At 44.6% G+C, this 27469-nt stretch overlaps 2 protein-coding genes across 3 annotated transcripts; both read right to left on the bottom strand.

Annotated features, from left to right (window-relative positions):
* Positions 1–493: 493 nt before the first annotated feature.
* On the bottom strand, positions 494–21857 carry atp8b2 (ATPase phospholipid transporting 8B2). 2 transcript variants are annotated; one of them, XM_076012938.1, is made up of 30 exons: positions 21501–21857; positions 18941–19008; positions 14793–14851; positions 14602–14715; positions 14066–14164; positions 13865–13926; positions 13683–13755; positions 13337–13407; positions 13139–13218; positions 11980–12138; positions 11780–11868; positions 11403–11599; positions 10375–10495; positions 9417–9504; positions 9262–9296; positions 9007–9166; positions 8727–8915; positions 7980–8095; positions 7632–7796; positions 7206–7317; positions 6855–6960; positions 6176–6428; positions 5463–5646; positions 4788–5011; positions 4498–4581; positions 4083–4328; positions 3831–3969; positions 3169–3299; positions 1833–2402; positions 494–1757 (listed from the first exon to the last, which is right to left on the bottom strand). In XM_076012938.1, exons 2-30 carry the CDS (start codon positions 18963–18965, stop codon positions 1701–1703), a joined length of 4008 nt encoding a protein of 1335 aa, XP_075869053.1. In that variant the 5' UTR covers positions 18966–19008; positions 21501–21857; the 3' UTR covers positions 494–1700. The 2 variants fall into 2 exon arrangements, with proteins under 2 accessions (XP_075869053.1, XP_075869052.1); XM_076012937.1 differs by lacking the exons at positions 18941–19008; positions 21501–21857 and adding an exon at positions 17752–18841.
* Positions 21858–23483: 1626 nt separating this feature from the next.
* On the bottom strand, positions 23484–27200 carry aqp10a (aquaporin 10a). The gene is made up of 6 exons (XM_076012958.1): positions 26748–27200; positions 25932–26058; positions 25409–25546; positions 24702–24820; positions 24401–24618; positions 23484–24035 (listed from the first exon to the last, which is right to left on the bottom strand). The coding sequence occupies exons 1-6, from the start codon at positions 26859–26861 to the stop codon at positions 23816–23818; spliced, it is 936 nt and encodes a 311-aa protein (XP_075869073.1). The 5' UTR covers positions 26862–27200; the 3' UTR covers positions 23484–23815.
* Positions 27201–27469: the final 269 nt, after the last annotated feature.

The following is a 27469-nucleotide window of genomic DNA, read 5'->3' as shown; positions in this document are numbered from 1 at the left end:
ATGACCAAAATGTCGCATTAAAAAAATTTGCAAGTTGGCCATTGGTGCGGGAATTATTTTTTGTCAGTTTGGACTTTACTGTCACCCTCCGATGCACCGGCCGTTTCAATAGACGTGCAAGGATTTTTGCCTAAATGCAACCAAAATCAAATCATTTCCACGCAAACCTTGGGCTACTTTCAAAACAAGGTTTGCAAGGCAAGCACACTATCTTCACCATCACATTAATTGGTCTGTTTAAACAGTTACCTCCTAAAATACAGTATTGTCGCATGTCACATCAATTGCTGTAACCTCGTATTTGCCTGCCGCATTTTCTCAGATGTGGTTTGTTGATCAGCTGAGAGGAACAGACGGTGTTATCATTTCGTCGCTGTGTATTATCTCGCCACAAAGGTTGGTATTTAGCGGCAGTATGTACCAAACACCACAGATATGCTATTGATTGTACTTGACAACAAAAGAAGACCAAAGTGTTGCCATTACGACATGATTATTATTAGTTATACTCCTTTATTTATGGTCCAGTAAAAATGTAAAGCACTTTCCTGGAGTGTACATACACAGTTTATGTCTGTTCAGGGAAAATCAGGACATGAAACAAACTAGAAACGTCCGTCAGTCTCCTGGAGTCTCTTAGCCAGGTCTAAGTTTCCCCGTCCTCTTGAACACTGTGGCGGTATTTGACCTCAAAGACGAAAAAAAAATCACACAGGGCTTGCTCTAATGTGCAAATCGAGAAGGCCAACTATAAAACACATCAATATGATGCAAAAATGAAGGAAAGCAAGTCATGTAGAGAGGTATAACCGGTATCAAAACAACAATCTCCGAGGTGCAACGGTCCTCCTGTGTTCTGTACCGAGAAGTGCTATTCTCACTGAGAACTACGCAAACACAGAGGCTTTAAGGCAATTTTGTAAGAAAGAATAAACCAAAAATAGAGAAATAAACACTTAAAAATTATGTCATTTGTCTCAATAGGCCAACCCACTGTTGTTTAGTCTGAACAAATCACTGATTATTGGCTGACCCCATGTTACTTTAGTCTTCCTTTTTATACTTTATACTCAGACTCAGTGATGACCTCTCTTAACCTTTAAAAGACCCATATTATGCAAACATCGCTCAACTGGCCTCCTGCGTGTCGGTGGACTTTCCAGAAAATCTGAATATACTTAAGTTCTATTTTTTGCTACACTCAGAAATTGTGTTCCAAACACAGTCTTTGTGATGTCACAAAGGGTGCTGACTGGCACCTCTTTCTAGTTAACTGCAACACCATCACCACTTGAGAGCTCATCGCGGCCGCCTTGTTTTTCTCCTCTTCCAAATGTGGAAGGAAGAAGCTGTAAACAGAGGGCTAAATACGATGCTTCATGTAATTTTTTTGTAAAATAAATTGTGTGAAGCTGTTTCACTGAAATCCAGGGCGAATAATCCCCATCACAAATAAGAACAGTCAGTGACCTTTGAACCAGTTATGAGTTGTGGGAACTCAGATCCAGGTTTGGTCTTATGATGGTGTGTGAGTGTGTGTGTGTGTGTGTGTGTGTGTGTGTGTGTGGGAGAGACAGAGTTTTTTTTTAGGTCAACAGGAATAAGAGCACTTGTACAGGAGTTTGTGTGCTCAGCACTTCCTGTGTGCGGTCATGATGGACAGTAGTGGTTGAGCGAGTCCTCTGTTTCCCATGAACGTTTCACTCTGTCTGGCTCGAGTCCCTTGAGGCTCGGGCCTTCCAACCAAAGAGGGCTTCCTGTTTGGTGAGAGAGGTCAGCTGAGTTAATTCACGCACCTCAAAATACACATGCGTGATTTAACAGCGGCTTACCTGCACGGTCCCCAGAGTGATGCTCCAGCCTCCAGAGGAGTCTCCCCCGTGGGACCTGCCTGTGTTGGGGGTGCCGGTGTTCACCGGCTGGGCTGAAGTCTCTGGAGCAGCTGGGGTCTGAGCAGACGAGGCAGCCGCAGTTTGCGCCTGCTGCTCTGGCGTCGCGGTCGTTTCCTCCTCGATGGGCGTGTCTTGCGAGCCGCCGAGAACGGAGGAGGAGTTGGAGAGCGGCGGCACCGACCCGGAGACGCAGCTCGGAGCTGGGCTGCACTCGCCGGACGCACTGGGAGGAGTGTGAGTGTGCTTCTTCCTGCGGAGCGTGTCGATCCAGCTGGAGCTGTGGCGGGAGGCGAAGGAGGCCAGGGCCAGAGACGACAGCCGCATGTTCTTCCCTGAGGTGATCAGCTCGCCGAAGCCTTCCTGGTGGGCAAAGGCGTAGCCTGACCTGCGGGAGCCCCCCCGGGCGCCCAAGCGGCCCTCGGACACGCTGCCCGCCCCCCGCCAGGCCCCTCCCACAGTGCGGCATGCCAGCTTTCGCTTTTTCAGGTGCACCAGCTGAGTGTAGCGCACCTGGAAAGATGACAAAAAGGATGACAGAAGGATCGAGGTTAGGGGTTTTTCCTCATGTCTGGATAATAAAGCTACAGGCTACATAGGATGAGAACCATGAGACAACGTGTTGATTGCTTTCTTGGTAAATACATTTATAGCTCTACTTAACCTCAAAATACAGAGAAATTGTTTAATTCACCTACCAACCGACTGACTTAAGATCCATCAATGGTTATTTTCTTTTTTGGGTTATTGTCAGCCCAAACTATTCTTTAATTATTTCTAATTCTTTGTCTTTAATTCTTTCAATTCTCTGGTGTTGTTTTTGTAAACACTCCCTTAGGTGTTTTTTTTTATTTATTTTTTGCCTTAGTACTTCAGTGTCATCTGAAGTATCAAGGGAATCTTCTGGTGTTTCCACTCGTTACAACATCAAAATAACCTCAGAATAATAATTAAAAAATCCAATTCATCCAAAATTAAATGGGGGTTTCTGTCTGACCCTGTGAGCAGGTTTAGCTGAGATGCAGTGACCTGAAAATTCATGCACTCAGAGTAAAGTGGTGTCATTAGGCCTGACTGACTTGGTCAATATTTACAGAGTGTTTGCAGTGGATGAAGGACAGTGACGGTAAGCGCGCTGCGTGTACACACACGCAGTCTGCTGCTGTGTGCACATGCAGTTAATAATTGGCCGAGGCCGGTTTCAGAGCAAGCTGCTGGGAAGACGTGTTGAAACAGAGGCGATGGACTCACGGCTGCAGGCAGCGTGTTCTTTTCTCACCGTGTCTGCGAGCTGAGGTTTGAGGTCCACCTTGAGGAAGCGAAATGCCAAAACTGGAACTATACATATTGCTGTCGCCAGCGCAATAGTTAACCACACGACTGGCTGCAACAGTGTGCTCTGGGCACTGCCTGCACTCAACAAAAACAAAATGAAAACATGTTACACCGAGAAAGATGTGCATTATTATTATGATTAGACTTCTCAAGACAAAAAGTTAGACAGTTGGATAATTAGCTTAACTTAACTGTTGACTTGATTTCTAAGCGGCAACTATGCATTTGAAAATGTGTTAAACATGAATTGGTAAAATACAGCTCCCAACCAGCAAAACAAAATAACTTTTAACATAAAAAGAATTATTTTTTTGCAATCGTTGACATTTTAAATACAAATAATACATAATAAATACAAAGTCAACATCAACTGGGCAACAGTACATCAGAAACCCAAAACTTTGAATGTTAAGAAAACACACAATGTACAGTCCAAAACTGAACAACTCAATCATCAGCACAACATACGTTACCTACAAACGGCCACTGTCTCTGCTCAGTCGCATCATTTCTGTCTACATGTTTGAGTCATCCTGTGGCTAATTCCATTACAGTTAATTTGTTTCTTTCACTTTGAACTACACCGCCTAACCGCGGCAGACTGACCTGCAAAGCGGAACTGATTAGGGAAGATTTTGAAGAGGGTCTGACTGTGCAGAGCGAACATGATGGCGAAGTAGGAGCCCAGAGAGCCCCAGACGAACACATGGTTGATGACGGTCCAGAAGCCCGTGTCCAGGGAGATCTTTAAACACACACACACACACACACACACACACACACACACACACACACAGGACTTTTTCAATGATGCATTGAACATACAGAGCCGACAGACAGTAGCCCTGCTTCACTGACCTGGACGCTGACCACTATGACCAGGGCTGTTGCCGTGGTGACCGCGAAGGTCTGGTAGTCGGCCAGAGGGACGCCGGTGCTCTGCGTGGCGTCGGAGAGGACGGCGTACGGGACAAAGAACAGCACCACCGACGTGTAGATGCCCTGGGCGATGCAGATGAAGAACTCCCTCTTGTTGAAGAGAAGGTTGAGCTGCCCTGGCTCGTAGAGTTTAGGATATTCCAGACTCCTCTGGTCGGGAACGTCCTGCAACGAGAACTGCGTGGTTAAACCTGCACAATATTTTATGAAGTTAATAGGAAAAGTAGAAGGCTGCTGGGACTCTGACTGGGAATCTGTCCGAATCCCACAGTTTCACTTCCTTCTTTCTCCATTTCATCTCTAGTAGTAATACATAGAGTGAAGGTCAACTCACCTGGTCAAATATCCCCATGGCTAGCACAGGAAGAGATGTGTAGACAATGTTGTAGAGAGTGATGAAGTATTGATCGTACACCGTCTACAACAGGGGAAAAATTGGACATGTAAGCACTATTTAGTAAGACTGACCGGAGAAAGGCCCTAAAAATATGCACTGCAGAGAAAACTGAGTTTTTTTTGATGAGGCAGCATACTAACACCATGACAACGTAATCAAAAATGCTAAAAGGAAAAAAAATCAGTCAGCCATTGATTTAGTTTGGCTGCAGTCTTTGTGAACAGTACCTGCGCGGAGAAGCCACAGAAGAAGCCAAACCAGAAGTGCACCATGGTGAAGGCAAAGTTCTTGTAGAAGAAGTAGCAGAGGAAACGGCACATGCGCAGGTAGGACCAGCGGCCGTGCACCAGCAGGAGGCGCTGCAAGAAGCGGAACTGGGAGAAGGAGTAGTCACTGGCCAGGACGGCCTGGATGCCCTCCTGCCCAGAGATCCCCACTCCAATGTGGGCGCCTGCAGGAGCGTTCACACACACGGACATGGAGAGATGAGAAGAAATGCATTTTGGGGATTTTTGCGTGATTTTGTCTCAGTCGAGTAAGTGAAGGCATATTACTATATAATATGAAAGCAAATTATCCTTTGGTGGATTTTTACCAGAATCAACTTTGTGTCCACTGAGAGTCACATCAGGTTACAGACGTGTAAAAAAAAAGTGATGTACCAAACTTGATGTGGACACGCTTTCTAGTGCAACGCCTGTTTCCAAACACGCACCTTCGTCACAAAGTCACACGACGAAGGATAAACAAGCCTCTGCTGAAAAAAGTCATTGCCAAATTGCCGACGCAAACATTCTTTGTGGCTTCGCCTTTCTTCTCCTTTTGCCCTTTCCCCTCCGTCACAACAGTTGCCCAGGAACACCCTGCCCTCGCCCTCCTCTCGCCCTCGCCCAGCGACTCACTTTTGATCATGCTGACGTCGTTAGCGCCGTCCCCGATGGCCAGAGTGACGGCCTTCTTGTGTTTCTTGATGAGCTCCACCACCTGCGCCTTCTGCAGCGGCGTGACTCTGCAGCAGATCACCGCCTTGCAGGCGCACGCCGTCGACAAAAATTCCCTCTCCATGTCCGCTTCCAGGGCGTGTGCCTGACACAGCAGGGGGGCGAGAGGGTTAGGTGTGGGTGGAAGTATAAAAAAGGTTAAAACTCTCGTAATGATAATAATAATAATGATAATAATAATAATAATAATAATAATAATAATAATAATAATAATAATAATAATAATGAGAATAATAATGCATTTCATTTGTATTGCGCTTTTCAGAAAACTCAAAGACACTTTACAAGGGCATTCAAATAATGATATCAGTAGATACAATCATAACTACAAATAAATCAAGATTTAGAGGTACATTAAATTACAAGAAATGAAACAAATTTAAAAGAAATTGAAGACGGTGAGGTGTATGACATAACAGGACAGGCAACACAGTACAATTAATCAGATGTTCAAAGGAGTTCTAACAAGGTGGGTTTTGAGATGGGATTTTAAGGAGGGTCTTGAAGGTGGTCTTAAAAGAAGAGGAGGAAGAGGAATGATATGAAAGCTGGCATGCTACTTGCAGGACTTCAGCTTAGGTACATGTAAAAGTGTGTTGGCATGTTGTTCATACCAGGCTGTGGCCGTTGATCACGAGGGCAAACTCTCCGGGGATGTTGTCCATGATGCTGTTAGAGGAAGGTGGAGAAGTGCAGTGCAGCTGTTTCCCTCCTCCTCCTCCTCCGCTACCTCCTCCTGGGCCCACCCCGCTTTTGGCCTCTCTGAAACCGTTACTGGTGAAACATGCCTCTGCCCATCCCTCCATGCCCTCTTCCTTCGCTCCTTCCCGGACCTGCGACAGTTCGATCATCCTCTGCTTCGCTCTCCTTGGGACGAACACAAATGGAAAATATATCCATTGAGAACAGTCGGGAGAATGAATCACAGATAAACTCATGCAATTAGATTAAAGAATTCAAGAAGAACAGGTAGCCATTTGGGTGTATCACATGGGTACATGGGCATGTTTGCTATGTTGTTATAAAGCACAATGCCATTGATGATATCCATCCGTCCATTTTGAATCAGTGCATCTCCTGCACTTGGGGTCGCTGGAACGCTGGAGTCCATCTATCCTTTGCAGTACAGTGTGATGGCTTCAACGTGTGTTTTTATTATTTTTTTTCCCATTTAGAACAATTCATTCCATAACTCAGTGACAGGAAAACACAAATCCACCCCCATGTAAGAAGAATATATCAACAGAGAGCGTTAAGACGTGGAAGTTCCTCAATCCTGAGACGTGAACTAACCTGAGCTCCTGCCGCACACTCTGCACGGTGTGTCCGCTGATGATGAACACCTCCGTCATGTCGTCTGTCAGCATCTTGCAGGAGTAACCGATGTTTACGGCCGTCTCTGAGTGAAGGGAAACAACATGGATCAGCTGAGCGCTTCAGGAATGGACACCACGGAAATAAAATATACTTCTTGTTGTGGAGGTGATTTTTAACACAGCTGCATGCTCGCCTTGTGCTTTGTTTGTAAACGTATGTGCTCCAATCTCTGAATTCAGGTAATGAACATCCACTGTCTTTTTTTTGCCATGGGTACTTCCAAAACTTAACATGTGAAAGTGCCTTTTTTTTTTTTTAGCTTCCTACCCTGCTTGTCGCCTGTGAGAACCCAAATTTTGATGTTGGCCAAGGAGAGGATTGCAATGGTCTCTGGGACACCTTCCTGCAGCTTGTCCTCTATGGCTGTGGCGCCCAACAGCTAAAAACACGTTGCACAGAAAATCAAATCACAGCAATTTTCAATTCAACAAGTACAGGCTTCAATTCTTTTCACATGAAATTGTTTCAACCGTTCCGCTTGAAGTATCAACAGATTTTACAACATCCTGAGCTAAGAAGAAGTGTCTGTATTTATCACCAAGAGAGACATTTCCTTTTTATTAATGAGCTTGCAGCACATGCATTTAGCTCACTGAAGTTCCCCTTTTCACGGTTCTATTTTAATTGGCTGGAGAGGAACCTTCTCAGAAATTAAAGCCAATACAAGTGAAAAATAAAGACTGAGGAACCGACCATCATGTCCTGTTCTATCTCCTCATACACAGCGGCCAGTCGCTCCTCTCTGCAGCTGGCGGCCATGCTGGCAAGGTGGTGACTCTCCGACCACACCTCCCACTCGTCCTCTGTCAGGTCCCTGTAGGCCAGCGCCAGCGTCCGCAAACCGTCTGCCGCGTACTCCTGATAACACACACACACACACACACACACACACACACACACACACACACACACACACACACAGATGCGGAGATACACCTTTATCAGATCCATAGAGTTGACTCAAGCTGCAGTTAAGCTTGGAAACACTAGGTGGCACCACTGCTCTATCCGTCTCTGTGGGACTCCTTCTGTCCGACTTACATTGAGGTGATCTGAGGTGATGTTCACCAGTTCCTGGTTGCTGGGGTGGAGTCTCTCCAACAGAACCGTATCAGCCCCTTTACAGTACAGGCGGATCCTCCCCTCTGGGTTACGCACTGAGGATGAGCGACAGCATGTGGAAAAAGAAACAAATGCCAATAATGAAAATGTTCCACCCAACTGCCTTTGAATGATAAGACTGCTTTTCCTTTGATTCAATGAATGTCAGTGCTGAATATGTAGGCAGGCCTGTGTTGGCAGCAGGAAATGTGATTACGATGCTGAGGACAAACTACTCTCGGCAATGGCAAAGTCTTCAGGCTAAAACTTTAAATAGAACAATGGGCCAACAGCGAAAGGTCCTACAAACAAAGAAACACGCAAACAAAAACTCACGAGTTTTTTACAACCTGTGGCAAAAAACAATTTTTTGGACTTTCCAGATGTTTGAAAGGAGACAAAACAAAGGGCAAAGAGAACAGACACCTGGCTGTGAATGTATTCACTCATCTAAAAGAGATATCAGTGCACTATGTGACATCACAAAAGGATGATTTTCAGAAGAGTGCACAATGGAGCGTGCATGAGATATAAGGATGAGCTGCAGAGTTCATTGGCAGGCTATAGAGACAAAGAATATTGTCACAGGATAGCACTTGGGTGAATTTCGTTTCGACTATGTAACACAACACCTTCCTATTGGCCCCTAGTTTGTATATATTTGAACACAAGTAATAAAAAACAGACCTATGACAGACATTCGCTTGCGTATGTTGTTGAAGTCAAGAATGGCGAGCAGACTGTAGGTGACGGCTCGGCCCATCTCTGTGGTGGTGATGGTTCCGGGAGTGCGAGAGCGAAACACAAAACCAAAGTTTCTGGCCGCAGTCACAAGAGCGCCCTCATCTGGAGACTGAGCCTTGTAAACCAGCTCGCCTGGCAAGAGATAAAACGTAAAACCAACAGTGAACCGTCAGATCTTTGCGATCCTCTAACCCGACACCCCCCCCGCCTTCCTCTCGCTCACCCTCACTCTTCTCCTCACTCATGACGGTGTGGCAGAGCGACAGAAGGCGGAAAAACTCGTGGGCGTGGTCGTCCCCAACCTTCACCGACTCCAGCAGGGTGTCGTCGTAGAAACAGAAGTTTGGATCTGCCAGAGGGTTGAAGGCAGTGAAGTCCAATCTCTGGAGGGAAACCAATGGTCAATCAGAGATACTTGCCTGGTGCCTGTGCCTAAAGTGCTAATGGATGTCTGCGAACACGTGTTCAGACGACCAACCTTTGGCAGCGGTCCCAGTGGGTCAGCCACCTCACCTGACAGTAACACAAACAGACAGCAGATGTGTTGAAGTTAATAATAACAGACTGCAGTGGTGCAACGGCTTAAGAAGCTCCGGAATCTCTTGCGTGTGCGTGTGTGTGTGTTGCACTGACCATAAGTGTGTCCGTCGATGGAACACTTATTGAAGCTCATGATGTTCTGCGTCAGAGTGCCGGTTTTATCGCTGAATATGTACTCAACCTAAAGGAATCGTTTCAAACATAAAATTCAGAATCTGTAAAATATTTCACACAGAAAGGCGTGATGATGAGTTGTTTTGGTCCACTTTTGCATAGTAAAGCTGTAACAAGTGATCCACAGCACAATTACTCAGCCGTGTTCAAGAAAACTATTGAGGATGAATTAGTGCAGTGAGCTGAAACAGAAAAAATAGATGGAAAGGTGATGACCTGAAACATATAGCCAGTAAAAGTGCATGATTTATACATGCAGTAGCCATGTTTGTGCATGCTTGAACAGTCAGAATTAGAACATCTATAAGAAAACTGAGCTATAAAAAGCTAGGATAGATATGTAAAACTTTAATCAAGCAGTTTGACAGAAGTGTGATTTTGTTTGTTTGTTTTTACATTAAATTCCTGGAAGTTGTTTGCCTTTATTATTTAAAAATGTGAACAAATACAGGTTTGGTCTTTGGAATCATTTGGAAAGACAAATTCTGAGGGGAAAAAAAGGTCTTAGAATACCCTTGCAGCAGTCCTTTCCACTAAACACTAAAATAACACTACAACAAACGTGGTTATTCTCAACCAGTGACGAGAGAGACGTGGTTCTGAAAGGACTATTTCTGCTGTGGTCCCCGCCTGTTTCTTTTGTAGATGGAAAAAAAAAAAATTAGCTCTGAAATTCTATTAAATCACACCAGATTGCGTTCCATCATGTCCAGAGTGATTACTCTGGACTGCAAACAGCAGGGGCCATACATCGCAGGCCAACACACAGTAATTCACTGCACTGTTGCCAGCGTGTCAAGAGGAATATTAAAGCCTCCGTCAAAGAGCTGCTCAGACACTTTCACCATCACACACACACAGAGCGCGGGTCGCCCACCTGACCCAGCTCTTCATTCAGAGTGGTGGTCCTGGCCTCGGCTGCCGTGTTGCACTGCGAGCAGAACATCTGCTGGTCCCAGTTGATGAAGTAGCTGTGGCCCAGTCGGATCACCTCCACGCTGCAAGGCAGACGATTGAAAGAGGGTTGTGGTTTTGGTTATGAATAGAGAACAAGTAATTGGTCCCTCTTGACCACTCACTTGAACCAAACCAACATTACAACATAGTGTTGTTTTCAATAAGGTTGTTGTGTTTTCAGTCTAAGTTGGTTGCTTGCTTGAGAAAGCACAACGGCTACTGAGGACGCATCCAGGGCTCCTCCTGATGTGGAAACTTCAGGTCTCATTGAGGAAAATCGCTTTTTACTGAAACTCAAACTTCTATGATGACAATAACACCTCAGCATCACTGTAGACATAACTAGACACAAAATAACTGTGATTAAAACCATCAAATCATAGAGTTTTATACGTCTGTAAATCTGAACGCACAATTCACTGAACAACGGTTTTGTAATTCTAGCCCGTCAAAAAAACAAACCCCTTTTTTTTTTTTTTTTTACTTTGTCTGCCCGCACTACTTTCCATAAGGTTTGTGATAAAACACATGATTGCCTTAATCAGTCCTTTTGGTGGTTGTCACAACGGGAAGTGAAAATTCTCTCAGGTTAGCAGAGTGAACCGGCCAGGTGTTGTGGTCTTATGGTCGCGTTATTTTTGTCTCCATCTGAATGTGTGTGAAATCTTTGGCAGAAAACTCAAAGCGACAGTTTGTGCCAGAGGCCTTAAATCTATATGGACAATGTTGGACAATTTAATATTGTAGGATGCTCCGCTCGAGAGCAGGGATAAAAATAAGGTTCTAAAACTGGTTATAATATGATACCTTTAAATTGGTCTGTTTTCTCTCCTCTGTTTACATGTTTAGTTATGTTTTGTGTTCTATGACATCTCACATGGAAAATTCTGGGATAGGCTCCACCCCCCCCCAGCTTGTCTGGTTCAGCGACTTTGTCTTGAAAATCACCTGACATAAAGAGAGATCGGCACCACCGTGTTGAGAATGATGACGTAGGACCAGAAGGAGAGGAAGGCCGAGAACAGGAAGTTGTCCACAGGAGGGTCCCAGGGCAGGTAGCTCTGGAACAGGGAGCCCACCTTCCTCTCCCACACGGCGTTGCCCACGGCCAGGATCACACCCATGCACACCAGGAAGCCAAAGATCTGACGCAGAGTTGCAGACAAGGAACCGACTTACATTCACACACCTCACAGCTGCATCGTGGCGGACAGCAAAACGAGGATATGATACACTTGTTGGGGCAGATACACGAAATGAAAGCCAAACCCCTGAGATGGAGTCCCGAAATAGTGACGGAAAGTGAGAAGTTTGAGGTGTCCTACCCAGAGCACCAGAGTGTTCATCAGCCGGTCGATGCTCGTGCGCTTAAACTTGGTGCGGCCGCTGTTCTGCATCAATTTGGTGTCGGGACCTGTTGGAGCAGCAGAGGCATTAAAGGTGACACGCGACTTCTCGCTCTCACGTGTTTTGAAACACACATGCATACACACACACACACACACACACACACATACACACATACCTGCAAAAATAACCAGGCCGTAGCAGGCCTCCGTGTTGCGGAGGACGCAGCCTCGCAGCAGCATGTTCTGGTTGGTCAGGGGGTATTTCTTGTCTCGCCAGTACAGAGTCCCGCAGAATCGGTCCAGCTTGTTGTTGGGCGGCTCGCACACCACCTCGCCTTGACGCACAGACACATGCATACATGTTATACCGAAGGAATGAATGAATGAATGAATGAGTAGTTTATTTCGGTAACAATATGCAATATTTGAATTGTGTGCTATCAACTGGCAAATAACACATACACATTTTGCACAATAAATTTTCTCACAAGAAAATTTAACAAACTCTGTAGCCCGAAAAAGGAGTCGGCTATGGTCCTATACCAACTATACAACAACCCACAATATCAGTGACAGAAAGAAAAAAAAAATCCTTAATGATATTACTGTTTTAATTTTTTTCTAAACTCAACAGAGATCTACACAATTTCAATTCATCATTCATCAAGACCATTCCACAATCTAACACCCAAAAAAGAAACACATCTGTAATTAATATTATTTATAACTTGGCTTTTTGTCAAAGACACTCAAGCCTCTTAAATATGATTATTTCTCTTTGTTTAAAAAATGTTTTTTCATCTTTACTCGAAATAGTATTACTAATGTTTTTAGGTGCACAATATCTACATTTATAATGTAAAAATCTAAAACTTGTGTATTTTGCATAACCAGTGGGTTTAGTGCTGGATATGATAAAAAAAAACAACAACCCAAATGAATAAAGCGCAGTGGAATAAATGCAACGGCATTATGCCCCTTCACAAATGTATAACGCCACACACACCCCCTGCAAGCTGATACGAGAGCAGAGTGGGTTGAATTGCTTTAGCGATGCATTTTCCTGAGCAGGTGAGGAGTGTGAGCATGCAAGCATCTGTGTGTGTGTGTGTGTGTGGGTTTATGGATTGCTGACAAAGATGTCTGTCGGCGTGCAGCCCAGTGGGCGGGTGATGATAGGCTGACGCTTCGCACAGGCACAGGAAAGAGAGAGAGAGCGCGTTGCTTAGCTTGGTTGAATGTGAGGGCGGAAGGCGTCAGCGCTGACCTTTAAATCATGGTGAAGCAAGAGGTACCAAAACACAGAGAGCAACCAGGAGTTTGATCAAACCTCACCGTCGAACGACGCCAAGTGGCTCTGGTCTCCGAGGTCAGACGTCACGGAGACGGACTGGCGCACCTTCATGTTGGTCTCTCTGAAACACAAAACACACACACACACACACACACAGGGCTTCAGTGTTGGCGTTGTGCTGCTTCTGTGTATTGTGAGCTGCTGCTCGTCTAGCATGAAGCTGCCTGGAGGTGTCTGACCCGTCCAGCTCGGCTGTCTCGATGTAACAGAGGCCGTGAGGCTCGCTGGTGGACAGGAGGAGCAGGTCAGCCTGAAAGCAGATCCAACAGCTGAGGTGAGCATCCTGGTGAACTCATGGTGCAGGGACAACACTGAGTCAGTGACGTGAAAAGACAAGGGGCCATCTAGATCACATATTGTGGCCGCTTACATCTATAGTCTATAGGCTTTGATGGAATAATGTCCTTGATGGAGAACAAATAGGATCTACAAGCACGTCTGTGCAAAGCATTGATTATTTTACCTTCTGTGATCAGTGGTTGTGTATTGTGTTGTGTGAGAATGAAAAATCAGTCTGTGTCTTACTGCTACAAACTGGTTGTTTTCCAGTTTGATGATATCTCCCACTCGTACGTTCATCCATTTTTCCTTCTGTAGTCTGAGAAAGTGAAAGAGAGTGAGATATCACATAAACAGGACGACTTGTAATGTTAAATAGTCGAGTTATCTGATCGCTGTTTAAATGGTCAATGGCTAAAGTGACTTACGAGCCTCTGATGAGGACCTGAGATTGACGGTTGTTCACTTGGTTGTCGCTTTTGTGGCGAAACTGGAGGAGAGAAAAGTTCATGGTGACCTGTGTGAGGAAGCGAGCCGACCTCATGTCGGAGGCATCTTGGGCGCCTGCAACACTTTTGGCACTCAAAGACTCGAGATGGTTGGCTTGTGGCTGGTTTCACTGTACTTACATAGTCATCTGTGGCATCCTTCACTGCAGTGATGCTCAGCACCAGAGCTAAAGGCACAATGGTGGTGAACCAGGAGAGTGAGGAGATCTGAGGTATTAACTAAACAGAGAGGAGTACAGCTGTTAAACACACTGCAAACACGGATTAAGAAGAAGAAGAAGAAGAAGAAGAAGAAGAAGAAGAAGAAGAAGAAGAAGAAGAAGCCTTTATTAATCCCACATTGGGGATATTTGCATATTACAGCAACAATACAGTAGGAAAGAATGGAGATTATATTGATTAAAAATAAATAAAAATAAAATAAGGCTGACGTGGAATAAACGGTGATCAAAACAAGATATTCACATTATATTGACAGTTGGATTATTTTACAAATTATGTACGTAAAGATAAAGAAGAATAGACTGCATCCAAACAGGTACTATTAATATTAAAGAGATTAGTTTCACTGTGAATGTCTTCCACAGGGCTCATCCTGGTAATGTTCTACCACCACTGGAAGGGTTTTCTTCAGGATATTAAAGAGAAAAGCTCACCTGCAGGATGAGCAGGAACAGGAAGTATGTGTTGGCTACTTCCTGGAATTGCTCAAACAAGTTGACAGGTAGAAAGGTGATGATGTTGTACTTGGAGGTCATGATGCAGTTACTCTGGTGAGAGAAAACAGGTTGAAGGATTTGGGTTTTGGGATAGATGATGTGCGACAGTGCGAGAGGTCGACTCTTACTGCATATTGAAACTTCTCGTTGTACTCTCTGTCGTTGGCCCGGACCCTCCTCTCCTCCTCTGCACAGAGAGACATAACGAAGGGCAATGAGTCAGACTGGGATGACGTCCCAACAGAGATGTTACAGAATGTTCTCAAGATGCCGCGTCTCTGATTTGAAAAAATAAATTGGGCCAAAATGCACATTCAGGACTGAGTGTATTCCCCAAAGATTGTCATTATCAGTAAGAGCCTGGGAGAGGCAGCGTGTCCACCGTGTCTGAGCATTTATTGATAAATCAATGATCAGCGTCAGTTCCAGTGTGTTTGAGTCCACAATGTCTTGGCCTCACAGACATGCGCATCAAAACGACTGATTAGAATTAATCCCATCAACTGATTAATAATCTGCTGCCTCCATCAGTCCATAACCAGAAGTCTGTCTGCGCCTGTAGGCTTATATCATAAAAAAAAAAAAAACCTTACAAAAGAATAATTGCAAATCTGTGCTCATTTCCTGCTCCTGTGCTCTCTACAGCACATCTCATCCCCTCCAGACCCTGCTCTTTAGCCCCTGATTATTTTAGGGTTGCTGGAAATGCTGACGCTGAGTAGTTTGGAAGTACCTTTCCCTCCTTCACTGGGCTCTTATAATATTGATGAGGCTGCTCTTCATAAGAAACACAGGCCTGTTTAGCTCAGCGGCTGCGCGCACGCATGCACTAATAAAGTTCGGAGGGGCCAAACAGCCGACAAGCTGCACTGTTAAGTGGCGAAAAAGCCCCTGAGACACTTCTGGCTGATGAAAAGTGGAGCCAGAGGAAGGGACAACGCACAACATAGTCATCAGAGTCGCACTCGCACACATAAACAAAGACCTGTGGTTTCCTGTGTTTCTGCAGTGGCCTGAAACCTTCACTCGCATCTGTGTCGGCTGTCGAGCAGCGCGGCCCACCGTCTTCAGGAGTTCCTATAGCAGCAGCAGGCTTCTGAGGCAGAGCTGCGGCTGCTGCAGGTAAACATTGGTCCACTATAGAGCAGATATTATGGGATGTTGTCACATCTGATTTGGTCCAATGAAGAAGCGCCGTTCACTTACCAACGACTATAACGGGGCTGATGAGATGCTTCTTCTTCTCTTTTTAGAGGGTTGATTGACGACACATTTTTTTTTAACTTATGGTGAAGTTTTTCACAATTTATTAAATTTCAAGCTTTTTGTGGCATTTTTTAAGCAATTATTTTCATGCTATATCATCCAAACATACATTAATTCCTTTAATGAAAAAAATGTTTATTGTTTTAATTCTTGCAACATCTTGCAATGCACATAATGGAGAAAAATAGCACATGAGGGCAACAGACAAGCGTCTTTGCAACTTTCCACGGCAGTATCTAAGGCAGAGAGTTCAAGGTATCAGTCTTCAGCTGCTCAGGAAGCAGCCCAAAGCTGCCAAATGCGTTGCTCTTATCGAAACGTTGCTGCGAAAGTCAATATCGGGTTTCTTATGATCCCGTTGCTGCGTAGCCCACATTATATTTACTGTAGTCCCCTCCTCCTGACTTTCCCCGCTTCTCTTCCACCTGAAGATCATTATTCAGCTACCTCAGGCAAGTGTTCTCTGCAGAGATGCGTCTGCCAGGCAGAGCTGCATTAACCGTCCACAGAGCCAGTGCCAGGTAAGCACAGAGACGCTGAGGCTTCCTATAGTATCTGATGTCGGGACCAGCTGGCCGCATCTTTGTAAAATGCCAAACATGAGCTGAATGCTTGAACATCTTCAGCAAACTGCCCATTAAGAGCTTAATGTCTTTGACTGGGATTTCTGATGCAGGCCGAGAAGCTACACAGTATCTTGTTCACGAAGATAAAGCCCAAAGCCAATATTAGGTGCTTTAATCCTGCTGCATTTAAAGACTTTTCTCAGACGTTGGTAAAGTGGAACTTCCAGATTAAATATTCTTATTGTGCCGCCTAATCCAAAAGCATTTCCTCTTTTCGCCCCCCTTGCGCCTTTAATTCTCACCTCTCATGTCCGGACATGTGAGTGCACGTGCCACAGGACAGCGTCACCTTTTTGCCTTCATGGCTGACGCGCTCTTTTAGCGAACACACACACACACTGAAGTCACAGCATCGACGACCACAAAGCACAGTCACAGCCGCGGCAAACGCTCATGTCCTCTTGGGGACTAAAAGCAACTGTGGGCGAGACGGGTCGGATGGGATCATTACTCACCGTGATTCAATTAAGCAAGAACGGGACAGAGGAACCGTCTGCGTGCAAACACAGAGCGGAGAACTCATTTGTGGGAAAAACGATGCCAGTGACACAGTGACGGAGTGATGGGCTGAAGGTCAAATTAAGGTGCATAAGCAGATCTTTAGCAGGGAGGATACAGCCAAGATGGAAACAGTCTTGGCTGCCGCCTGCAGGACCGATCATCGTCACTGGGTGAAACTATACTCTGCTTGTTTACACGGAGCCCTGACTCAGGTAAACCTGGATGCATTCCCAGTAAACACCGCACTCTAAACCAGGAAAACATTGGAGATCATATATTCAGCAAAAAGAGTTTGAAATTAACTAACATAACAAAAACATAAGCTTTGCATTGTTGAGGGCAACAAAATAATGGCATTATATATGACAATGTTATACATATTCACTGTCATTAAATAAAGTTTGACAGTTCAGTTACAGTTGATTTCAGTAACAGACAAACAGGCAACATAGTGGTGAAGCCAGTTAGGACGGTAATGCAGAAATAATGAGTGTGTTGTAATGAGGAACTACAGAAACTGGCATCTTGAGTGATGACTATGGAGTGGGTGAGGTGAAGATACTGGGAATACACGTTTGTCTCATTTGGGACGGCGCTAATCTGAATCAGCAGCCCCTTGATGATGGTGGTGATGATCAATGGTAACGAGTGAGAGAGAGAGAGAAAAAAAAAATCACCCATAATTATCACAAACCTGTTCCCTTCTTATTAGATTTGGCTCCTTTGGATGCCTTCTGCTTGTCTCTCCGCAGGGGGAGAACAGCCGGAAACCATTTCACCGGGAAGTCTTTCATGATCGTCATCCTGACTACGTCCTCTCAGTCGCGGGGCTGCTGCCGTGCCGGATGCCCGCTGCATCTCCCGCAAGGACGCGGACAACCCCCCCCCCAACTTGGATAAGTTTGATTAGCGGCGGCCGTCCCGCCCCCTTGCTCGTGCCCCCCTCCTCCGCTCTAAACACACACACACACACACACACGTGCGCGCACGATCGCGCGCCACTCCCGTCCATGTCCCAGCTCTCCCCCGATGCTTCGGAAACAATGAAGTCATCAGCTGACGGACGATCAAGAAATTACGCACCTAGCAGATATAACTAGTGCAGATTGCTGCAAACCTACCCAAAGAACCATTTGTTATATCGCAAATGCGGTGTGGTTGTGGACAGTCCGAGTCCACAACCATATGGACAGTCCGAGTCCACAACCACACCGCGCTGTGTTTTGTTGTCAGGCGTTGCCATGGTGAGCGAACTGCGGCTTCGACGCCGCTCCGGCGCACCGGTTTTGGGGAGGTGGCGCACCGCAGTGGGCGGGGCCTGGGCACGTGCCTGAAGCCTCGTGCCCATACATTAAACAGTGCGTGCCCGGAATGTGATTCCTGTGCAGTTTCACTGTACAGCAGCCAGGTACAGTCCGGAAGAATTCCTCTCACAAATGTTTCGGCCAATGAGCGTCGAGGCATTTATTGCATTACAACTCTGCCACCGCTGCACCTGCCCACTTATTGATACCATCAGCCTCACTATGAAGCCTGAGAGCATCCCCACTGATCCATAAGGAGGTCTGTCAAACGACACTGTAGGTGTGATTTTAAGTAACGCACGATCAATGTGTGCTGCCAGAACGAAAGTGAACATTACACAGCACATTAAACACAAGATGGCATTAGCAAACAGCATGGTTACAGCCCAGATGGAGGTATAATCTGATGGCAGGCAAGGGTTATATATATCCCAACTATAACAATGAAAAAAAACTCTTTGGCAAAGTGTACCCTTCTGTTTTTTTTTTGTTTTTGTTTTTTTTTTTTAAATACAAAATTAGACTTTAAAGGCATGGGTAATTACTCAGTAATTACTGAGTGGAGTCGCAGGCACTGACCTGGAGGAGGCCTCTTTCTGAACATCTCCACACTGCCTCCGTCCTCCCGCTATGGCCCATGGGATTGTCTGCAGGAGGTGAAAAGGAAGGTGTGTGAGTCGGAACGCGAGGAGGCAATGAAATGAGGAGGACAGAAAGGAGAAAATGAGCATTCACAGGAAAAGGATTTCAATTGAGATCCCCGCTGAATGGGCCATTTTCTCCGCTGCCTGAGAAGGTTAATTCACTGTAGGAGAACAAACTGAGGCTCCAGGCTCAACTCGCGCTCTCTATAAACTACAAGCTTTGTTTGTAATTTCAGGGTGTTCCAAAGAAACAAAAAAAAAAAAAAAACTTCCTCACCCAAATGGAAAAAATTTAATGTATCAAGCGTTGCAATGGCAAGACGCACTCACACACTCAGAGACACAGATGCAGGAGCAAAATCCGGTCCGTTAGAGCCGTAATGAGGAAATGACATTGAGCAGAGAGCAACATTTGTCTCTGTGGCACACAGTGTCTGGTGACTGGTGGCTGCTGGGACCAGATCCACTGTCAGGGGCCGAGACACAGTAATGGAGCTGCGTTTTCCCTCCCTCCCCCCCCATCCTCTCTTTACATTAGTTAATATTACACACCTCACTGCTCTCACTCGCAACACCTGCGTCTCGGTTAAACAATCTCATCATCATGCAAAATTCACGTTGCCGGTGTTTCCTCACAGTGATTTCCGTCTGTAGCCTGTCAGTGAACATCCTGAGACATGACGAGTCCATGTTTTGATGCTTTTGCTCGCCCTGCTTGACTGCACCAAAAGCCTGTGCTAAAAGAGCTCCGGGTATCAACCCTTTGTGACGTCAGATATGTCACCTAAACCACTCTCAGGTGACAATATCTCAGTCCAGGTGGTTGTTTCATCGGGAAAACAATTCCAAACATTCTTGCAGGTAGTGATAAAAAGAGGGATAAACGCCATGTTGAGAACTCTTGATTTTTATATAATTAAGACTGCTCAGCATATATAGGGAGGAGTTTTTCTTTTTGCATCTCTTTATCCCAGGTTAGTGGCACATGCTATGAAGTGCACTGCACACAGTATGGCAGACACACAGCGGCTCTGGGCGATGAGTCTCCGATCAATACTCCATGTGAGTCGGTACGATCAGCTTTCAGCTATACAGTTTCTGGCACCACTTCTAGCCCGGTCATACTTTTTGCTCTTCCATTTTATCGAACGTGTATATTCACTCACTGTGTCGCCGTGCAGGTTACTTATCTGTGCATCGGCGTTAGTAAAGCAAGAGTCGTTTACTATGTAACTATCCCACAGCTCCCTTCCTCAGTCTCTCACCAGTCACTTCTGTCCTCCCTGATCACTGCATAGCTCCATCTGTGGCTGGTGCCTTGTATAACCCCACAAACCTGCAGGGCTCTAAAGCTCACGACCCAGGGAGCGGGAAAAAATGTGTCGGCGCGATCAAAAATGTGGCCTTCAGTCAGCAGAATTCCTTCGATTTTTGGCTGAAGATTATAGGGAGCCTTTGGAGCGACACACAAAACAACATTTTACACTGTGGCGCAGCACTGGTTCACATCTTACATGTGACGTGGTGTGACTTCATTAAGCGAGGAATTTGATTCTAGATCTATTTTTATAGGACATGATGCAGTATGGTGCATGTTTATATCAGTCATTTTTTATTTAAGGTGGGTTTTATTCATCTCGAGTAGAAAAACAAATCTGTGTTCAATAAAATGAAATGGAATTAAACACAAGATATTAAATCTGAATCTGCTATCAATACTTATTAACCTCACTGGCGTATTTGTGCACCTCGTGAATAAGGTGAGAATACCTGAAACAGCAGATTAGTCCCATGTCATATCCATTTTCACATCTGTATTTTTATCCTGGACTATTATGGAGCAGCCTCACAGCATGACTAATTAAAAAAAAAAAAAATACTTTCAAGCAAAAAAGGAGACAATGGACATGTTGTTCTCATTTCTTGGCTTGCATTGATAGAGACAGAGCATTATAAAACACCAGAGGAGTTTGCATAACACGGGACCTTTTGGATGAAAAAACAGGATAGGGGTTTATTTTTTGTTGCCATGTATTTATTTGTGATAAGCAGAGTTAGACTCAAACTCCTGCCAATACAAGAAGTACGTTTGTCACTCCTCCGATGAGGTGTTTTGTCACATATTGTGGTAACTTTGGGAAACATCTATCTTTTTAAAACTAAAATAAATCACTCAGCTTAATGAGGAAAAATAAGAACTAACTGGCCAATTGCATCACAGCCATGAACCGTGAACAGAAACCAGCAGCTCTCCAAGTCTGGAGATGCATCTCACAATTAAACACTTTCACTTTGACTTTCATGGCAATCGAGATGTTCGACTCTCCGCTCTTACAGGAGCATTAGAAAAACAGCTTGTCAGTAATTCACACAGCCTGGTGCAGTAACAAGAGATGAAAGCGCCAACGGGACAAACATCAGTCCTTCCAGCTGGTGAAGTGACACCGCAGAGCAAAAGGTTCCGCGCTTCTGGCAGTTTGCGCCCACATTCATACCTTAGTCAGGTTGTTTTTCTCAGAAAGCCGCTGCTCCTGGTGGACGCATCCGAGCTGCTCTCCACGCCGAGGACATGACGAGGCTCCGGCCAAGAGTTTCTCCCGTGATGATGAAGTGAGAGGCAGGAAGCCGAGGATGCGGTGGGAAGTCGGTGTCGATGAGGGAGGCTTTGACTCTGGCCGGAGGAGGTGGTGGAGGAAGAGGAGGACGAGGAGGAGGAGCTGGATCCTTCTCTACCTTCTCCACCTCGTCTGCACCTTCTGCAAACAGGACTCCGGAACTCAGAAGTTTGACAATTTTAACGTATTTCCCCCAAAATTTCACTTCAACGTTCCCTTTCACGTTTTCATTTTGCAATACCTGACAGATGAAACACTACTTTAGTTTCCTGGACCCGTGCTCGTCTGTTTTCAGCGGGCGTCGTGCTGCTGCCCTCTGCTGCCCCCTGCCGCCCCGTCAGCAGTACTCACTCCCACATCTGCTCCGTCCAAGGTCGCAGCATCTAAAGCAGGGTCACCAACCTTTTTGGCACTGAGAGCTACTTCATGGGTCCTGAGCCGTATGAAGGGCTACCAGTTTGCTAGATTCTCCTGAAATAACAAACTCTCTGAGTTATATATTATTATTAATGATACTCTTCTATGTGAAGACACTTATCAAGCTCATGAGTTCTCAATAATTATCAAAAATGACTTTACAAGGTTGGATAAAATTGAATTTTAGACACAGCTCAACGAGCTGCACAATTTTTCGAACGGGTCTGCGGGCTACTCATGCCGGGCACCACGTTGGTGACCCCTGATCTAAAGGAACAGAGGAAACTTCCTCTCCACAGTGGCATTTACTCATACAAAAATGTGCATTAATCGTGTTGTGAGTGTGTCTGAGTGTCGCTAAAACCTAGGATTCACACTTTGAACCACTTTGCTTGTTTTTTTAAGGGGGAGCTGTCACGTATGACCTTAGAGTAGTATGACCATAGAGGTATGGCATGCATGACAAATGACAGAATTGGGCACAGAGAGATGACCCATATTGTATTTTCAGTATAAATGCATTAAAGCCATGGCCAAACATCAGTTTCTTTCCTGAAAAGGATCTAATCATGTGTTGTTGCTTTGGAATCTTACATTTCTGAAGTGACTTGTTTTTGAGAGAGGCCTCCCACTGGCAGACTGATGTAGAACAAACCTGACAGGTTCTTCCAAGCTGGAAACCCTCCCAGCTAACCTGTTTGTGTCATTACCAATCAACAAGAGAGAGCTCTTCTTTTTCCTTTTGCAATGCATTATTCTGTGTTATTCCCCCACTGCATTATTTCAGTTGTTATGAAAACTAATGTTTTTGGGGACTAAGCATAACATGAACGTGGTCATCATCACAACGAACAGTTGCACAGGAAAGAGGATTACATTATTAGTCTTAAGGTGATTTGAACGCAGCTAAATATCTTTACCTGTGAGTGCAACTGACTTAGAGAGAAATAGGCAACAGCCATCTGACCTTCCGACTTAAATCAAAGGGGGAGGGGGTATTAAAATTAAACAGCAGAATTCCTCTGTAATACAAACACTCTAAGAATAAGCTGAAAGGAGAAAGAGTCCAAGGAAGTGAAAAATACAGCAGCTCCTCCTCACGACTGAGCGCTGCCACCTGTCTAACTTTTTGTGTCTAGTCAGAAGTGCACAAGATACCAGCCAGAAACAGCGTTTCACCATAAAGATCATGACCTTGGTGAACATGCCTCAATACTATTCGCTCATCACCGTTTCATAATCAACCCACTTCACTTGTGTGCAAATAGTCTTGCGATGACTAGCAATCAAAAACATTGATTAAAGAGACCAATGTGACGGACGGTGGAATTTTCCATTTTGTGAAGTGGGACCCTTCAATGACCCTCATTGTGTTGTGCAGCAGAGGACAGATTTATAGTTTTCATATTAATATGACAACAGTAACAAACTGTGACAAAGAAATAAGAAGTATTCTTGTATTTTTATTGTCATTCAGTTTAGCACACATTCACAAATCAACATAATCTATATAAAAAAGCAGAGTGTAATAAAGAATACCGACTTTAACATAAACAGCGCAATTACACAGTATTCACCATTGTTCAGCTGCCTCTGTGCGAACAAATAAAACTTCAGTTTAAATTCTATGAAAGTAAAAACAAACAAACAAACAAAATACATTTTAGTACCATTTGCAAAAACAGATAAACAATACTTTGCTGGGATACTGACATTTGATCAGTCGAACAACATTTACAAGCATATTTCCGTCTTTCAACGGCCATCAACTGTAACACTCAGTATTGTTCAGCCTTCGTCTCCACTGCATTGTCAAACTGCGGACAGTGGTGTTTTACTTTGTGGCAGATGCTGGACACAGCTGTGGGAGGGGGGAGCCTCTCAGGCTGGTGGAGTTCAGGCAGCTGCCAGTCGATGAAGATCAAGTACAGGAAGGAACCCATCACGCCTCCCACAAGGGGTGCCACCAGAGGGACCCAGAACCAGTAGTTGTAACACCTACACAATAGATGCCTCGAGTTCAGTGAAAGGTCCCTAAACATACCCTTACAATCATTTTCCTATCCTGTTGTAATTAAGTTTTTTGTTGCCCAATGATATCAACAGTTTTCAATATCCTTACAAATCCTTTCTGCAACTCATTGCAAAAAAACACATTAGAACTGTCAAAATACAGTGGTATTTATTTGGGAAGAAGCAAAAGTCACATTTGAACATTACGCCGTACTGAGCAGGTCAACTCTGATGCTCTGGAACAAGCTGGGGCAACAAGAACACCTGACAACTCCTCCGCCAAGCATCTCCAGAGAAACCAAAGCACTATGTCGGTGGAAGCCGTGCTTGGAGTTCCAGCAGCTACTCACGTGAAGACCTCTGTGCCCCAGCCTGCGGTCAGCGTGAAGAGGCGCGGTCCCAGGTCACGAGCCGGATTTATTGCTCCGCCGCAGTTCCCAGACATTGACATGGAGATGCCCAGGACGATCGCAGCCACCACAGCAGGGATGAGCTCTGCTGGGGCCGGAGTGTTCCTCTGCTCGCCCAAACCAAGGATGCACAACATCAGCATGCCAGTGCCCACCACCTAATGGACACACAAATGGAGAGATGGAGAGATTAATAGATGAAAAGCTGTTTAAAAGGAAGGAGGTTGTGAGTAAAGCTGACCTGGTCGAGGAAACTTCTGCCCAGCGACATGTGCTCTGCAGGAAACGTGGCAAATATTGACGCTGTTTCATTTGGACCATACACAGTCAACACTCCTTCACTGAAGTTCATGATGGAATCTTAGACACAATCAGAGAGAGGAAAAAAACTGTAAATGAGTTGTTGGTCTTGACGCAATCTAAAAACGTTGAACTTTTAATTCTCAGTCTTTATGTAAATTTTGTGTAGACCTAATTTTAAAAAAATGTTAGGGTGTGTTTGAAAAATTCTATCATTTGTTTCTAGAAAAAACATTTAACATTTGAACAAACAGGGAATAGACCAAAAATGCACAAGTCAAATTTTTACTGATTAAAGTGTAGGGCAATATATGAGTTTCAATGGGCTGATCAAATATTATTTGGATACTTGGCAATTGTAATTTTCACATTTCTGTGGGTGACTCTGACAAATATCAGAAGCATTTATTTATTTATTTCTATGTAGAATGCTTAATTCAGTCAATCTTTTGACATGACATGATAGAGAGTACAATTTTTCAGATTTTTCATTTGCTTTTAATACACATTTGCTCTTAATAAACAATTCTGCTTGCTTGGAGTCCAGCAGTCTATTAGACAAACTGGATAATGTATCACAGTCGTACACAAACTCTTCAGAAAATATTTGTCGAGTGATGAAGGATTTCAGGTGACAGACAGACATACCATAATAGACCAGGTAGACGAGTCCTGATGCCACATAGGCTCCCAGCAGCTGGGAGAGAGAGTAGGGCACCAGCTTTCCCCAGGGCGCCTTCTCCAGCACACAGAAACTCAGAGTCACTGCTGGGTTTAGATGAGCGCCTGCAGACAAGCACAGGAGGAAATAGCAGACCGGAATGGGCATGTAAATTACAGCGAGTGGAGAGAGCGGAAGGTTAATGAAATCTCAGATTACATTTATTTGCAGGGCGGTTTTCCACCGAGATTGTTTGTATTCATCTTTGACCTCAGTTACGAAGAGTGGAGAACTTGTGAAGCTGCACAAGGCCTCTGTGCAGAGAGAGTGCCATGCCATGCAAGCAATAAATCCCCAAGTGTTTGGGTCAGCAAATGGGTGCAGAAATGGGAAAGCAATAACTCAGAGTGAAAGAGAGAAAAGTGACGTCACCCGAGACAGTGGCATCAAACTGAGTGTAGCCATTCGTCTTTCATTTTTCATTATAGTTACAAGTTTCATTCCGTTTACCTGTGATGTTTTTTGTGAGGTACATGGCCGACATCACACCCACCGAGAAGGCCATGTTGACAGACAGGAACTGGCCTTTGGTCTCTCGGCTGGTTTTCACCTGCGCTGCAGCCGAGCAGCCGAACAGCTTCACAGCGCAGAGAATAGGCAAACAGCGCAGGGGCAGTAAAGCAGAGATACATTATATACCATGTTGTATATTATATTCCGTTTTAATGAAATTGCAAGTAAACAGACAGGAAAAGCTGAAGACAACCTAACAGATACAGCAAATTGAAATGTGATTATGTAATATTTATGGCCTGGTGAATTGCACTGGAAAAGAAAATAGGTTGATGATTCATTTCCTTAATCTGAATGGCTGGAATGCCAATTTCTGACTAAACCTTATAAATAAAAAACAGCTGTGTGCCAAAAGGCCTTTCCAAGTAAATGTCCTGCTATGAATTGACATAGGCGCATTATGTACAGTAATAAAGATGATTCATTTATAATTATAATATATGCAGTGAAAAGGTCATCAAAAGATTGCTACTATCAGTTTTTGTAAAGGTCCATGCTCAACCAAAGAAGGGCCACATATACAGTATTTACAATAACTGAATTAGATGTAATTGAGTTATTGTTTTTTCTTGAAACTAGCCCTTTTACTGTGTAATGTTAATGTGGAAAACCTCTACTTTGGTGTACAGCTTCATTGGAATAATACATCAGTTTGAAACAAACTTTAAGAAAATTCCCCAAATATAATATTTTTTTGTTAACCTGCATAGGTTTTTAAAAAAATAACTTTAAAAAAAAATCCAATTCACTTACCAGTAAAACAAAAGTTCCAAGAAATTCAGCCATGCACTCTCGCACCAGAGCGTTCTTCACTCTTAAAGCACGTCGCTTCAACATACTGCCCAAGTAAGAAGGGTATACAACCATCCCACTCTGGAAGCCGCCTTTGCTGCGACCCAGCTGTTAGCTGACAGCCTCTGATCTTCTGTGGCGTTTGCAGCAGCGATGATGCCAAATGAGTTTCTTGTCACAGCTTCCAGCCGAGAACCTGGAGAGCAGCGCAGCGCATCCCACCTGACGGCTCTCTCATCATAACGTCGGCCTGCTGTTTTTAAATAGGTTGTCGCAGCTTTACGTCATCTGATGCTGTGAGTAACCCGTGATGTGTGTCGTGCGCTCAAGGGGTTGCTCAAGGCCATAAAGGCAGATGTTATTTGTCGACAGCACTGATAGAGGGCAATAAATTACAAGGCATACAGGGTAAAATAACAGACACAGCAAGAGATATTATCTGTACCGTAAAACATTTTATCTACAGGTTTTCATCTGCAAAAAAATGAAGGATAGAGGAGATAGAGAGAGAGCGAGAGACTGAGTGGTAGACACTGTAGACACTAAAATGCAGTGACCCAGTGCTCAGATTCTTTTTGGATACAACTTACATCTTGGACTAAGATGGTTTTTATTTAACTGCAGTTTGCAGACATCTTTGCCTTTCCATTTTCACCGTCTATTTGTTGCCATTGAACATGTAG

This window comes from Nelusetta ayraudi, unplaced genomic scaffold, assembly GCF_046127955.1.
Source record: "Nelusetta ayraudi isolate G7.1 ecotype Tasmania unplaced genomic scaffold, CSIRO-AGI_Nayr_v1 ptg000136l, whole genome shotgun sequence".
NCBI classification, from domain to species: domain Eukaryota; kingdom Metazoa; phylum Chordata; class Actinopteri; order Tetraodontiformes; family Monacanthidae; genus Nelusetta; species Nelusetta ayraudi.
This window is presented reverse-complemented; position numbering and strand designations above follow the sequence as displayed.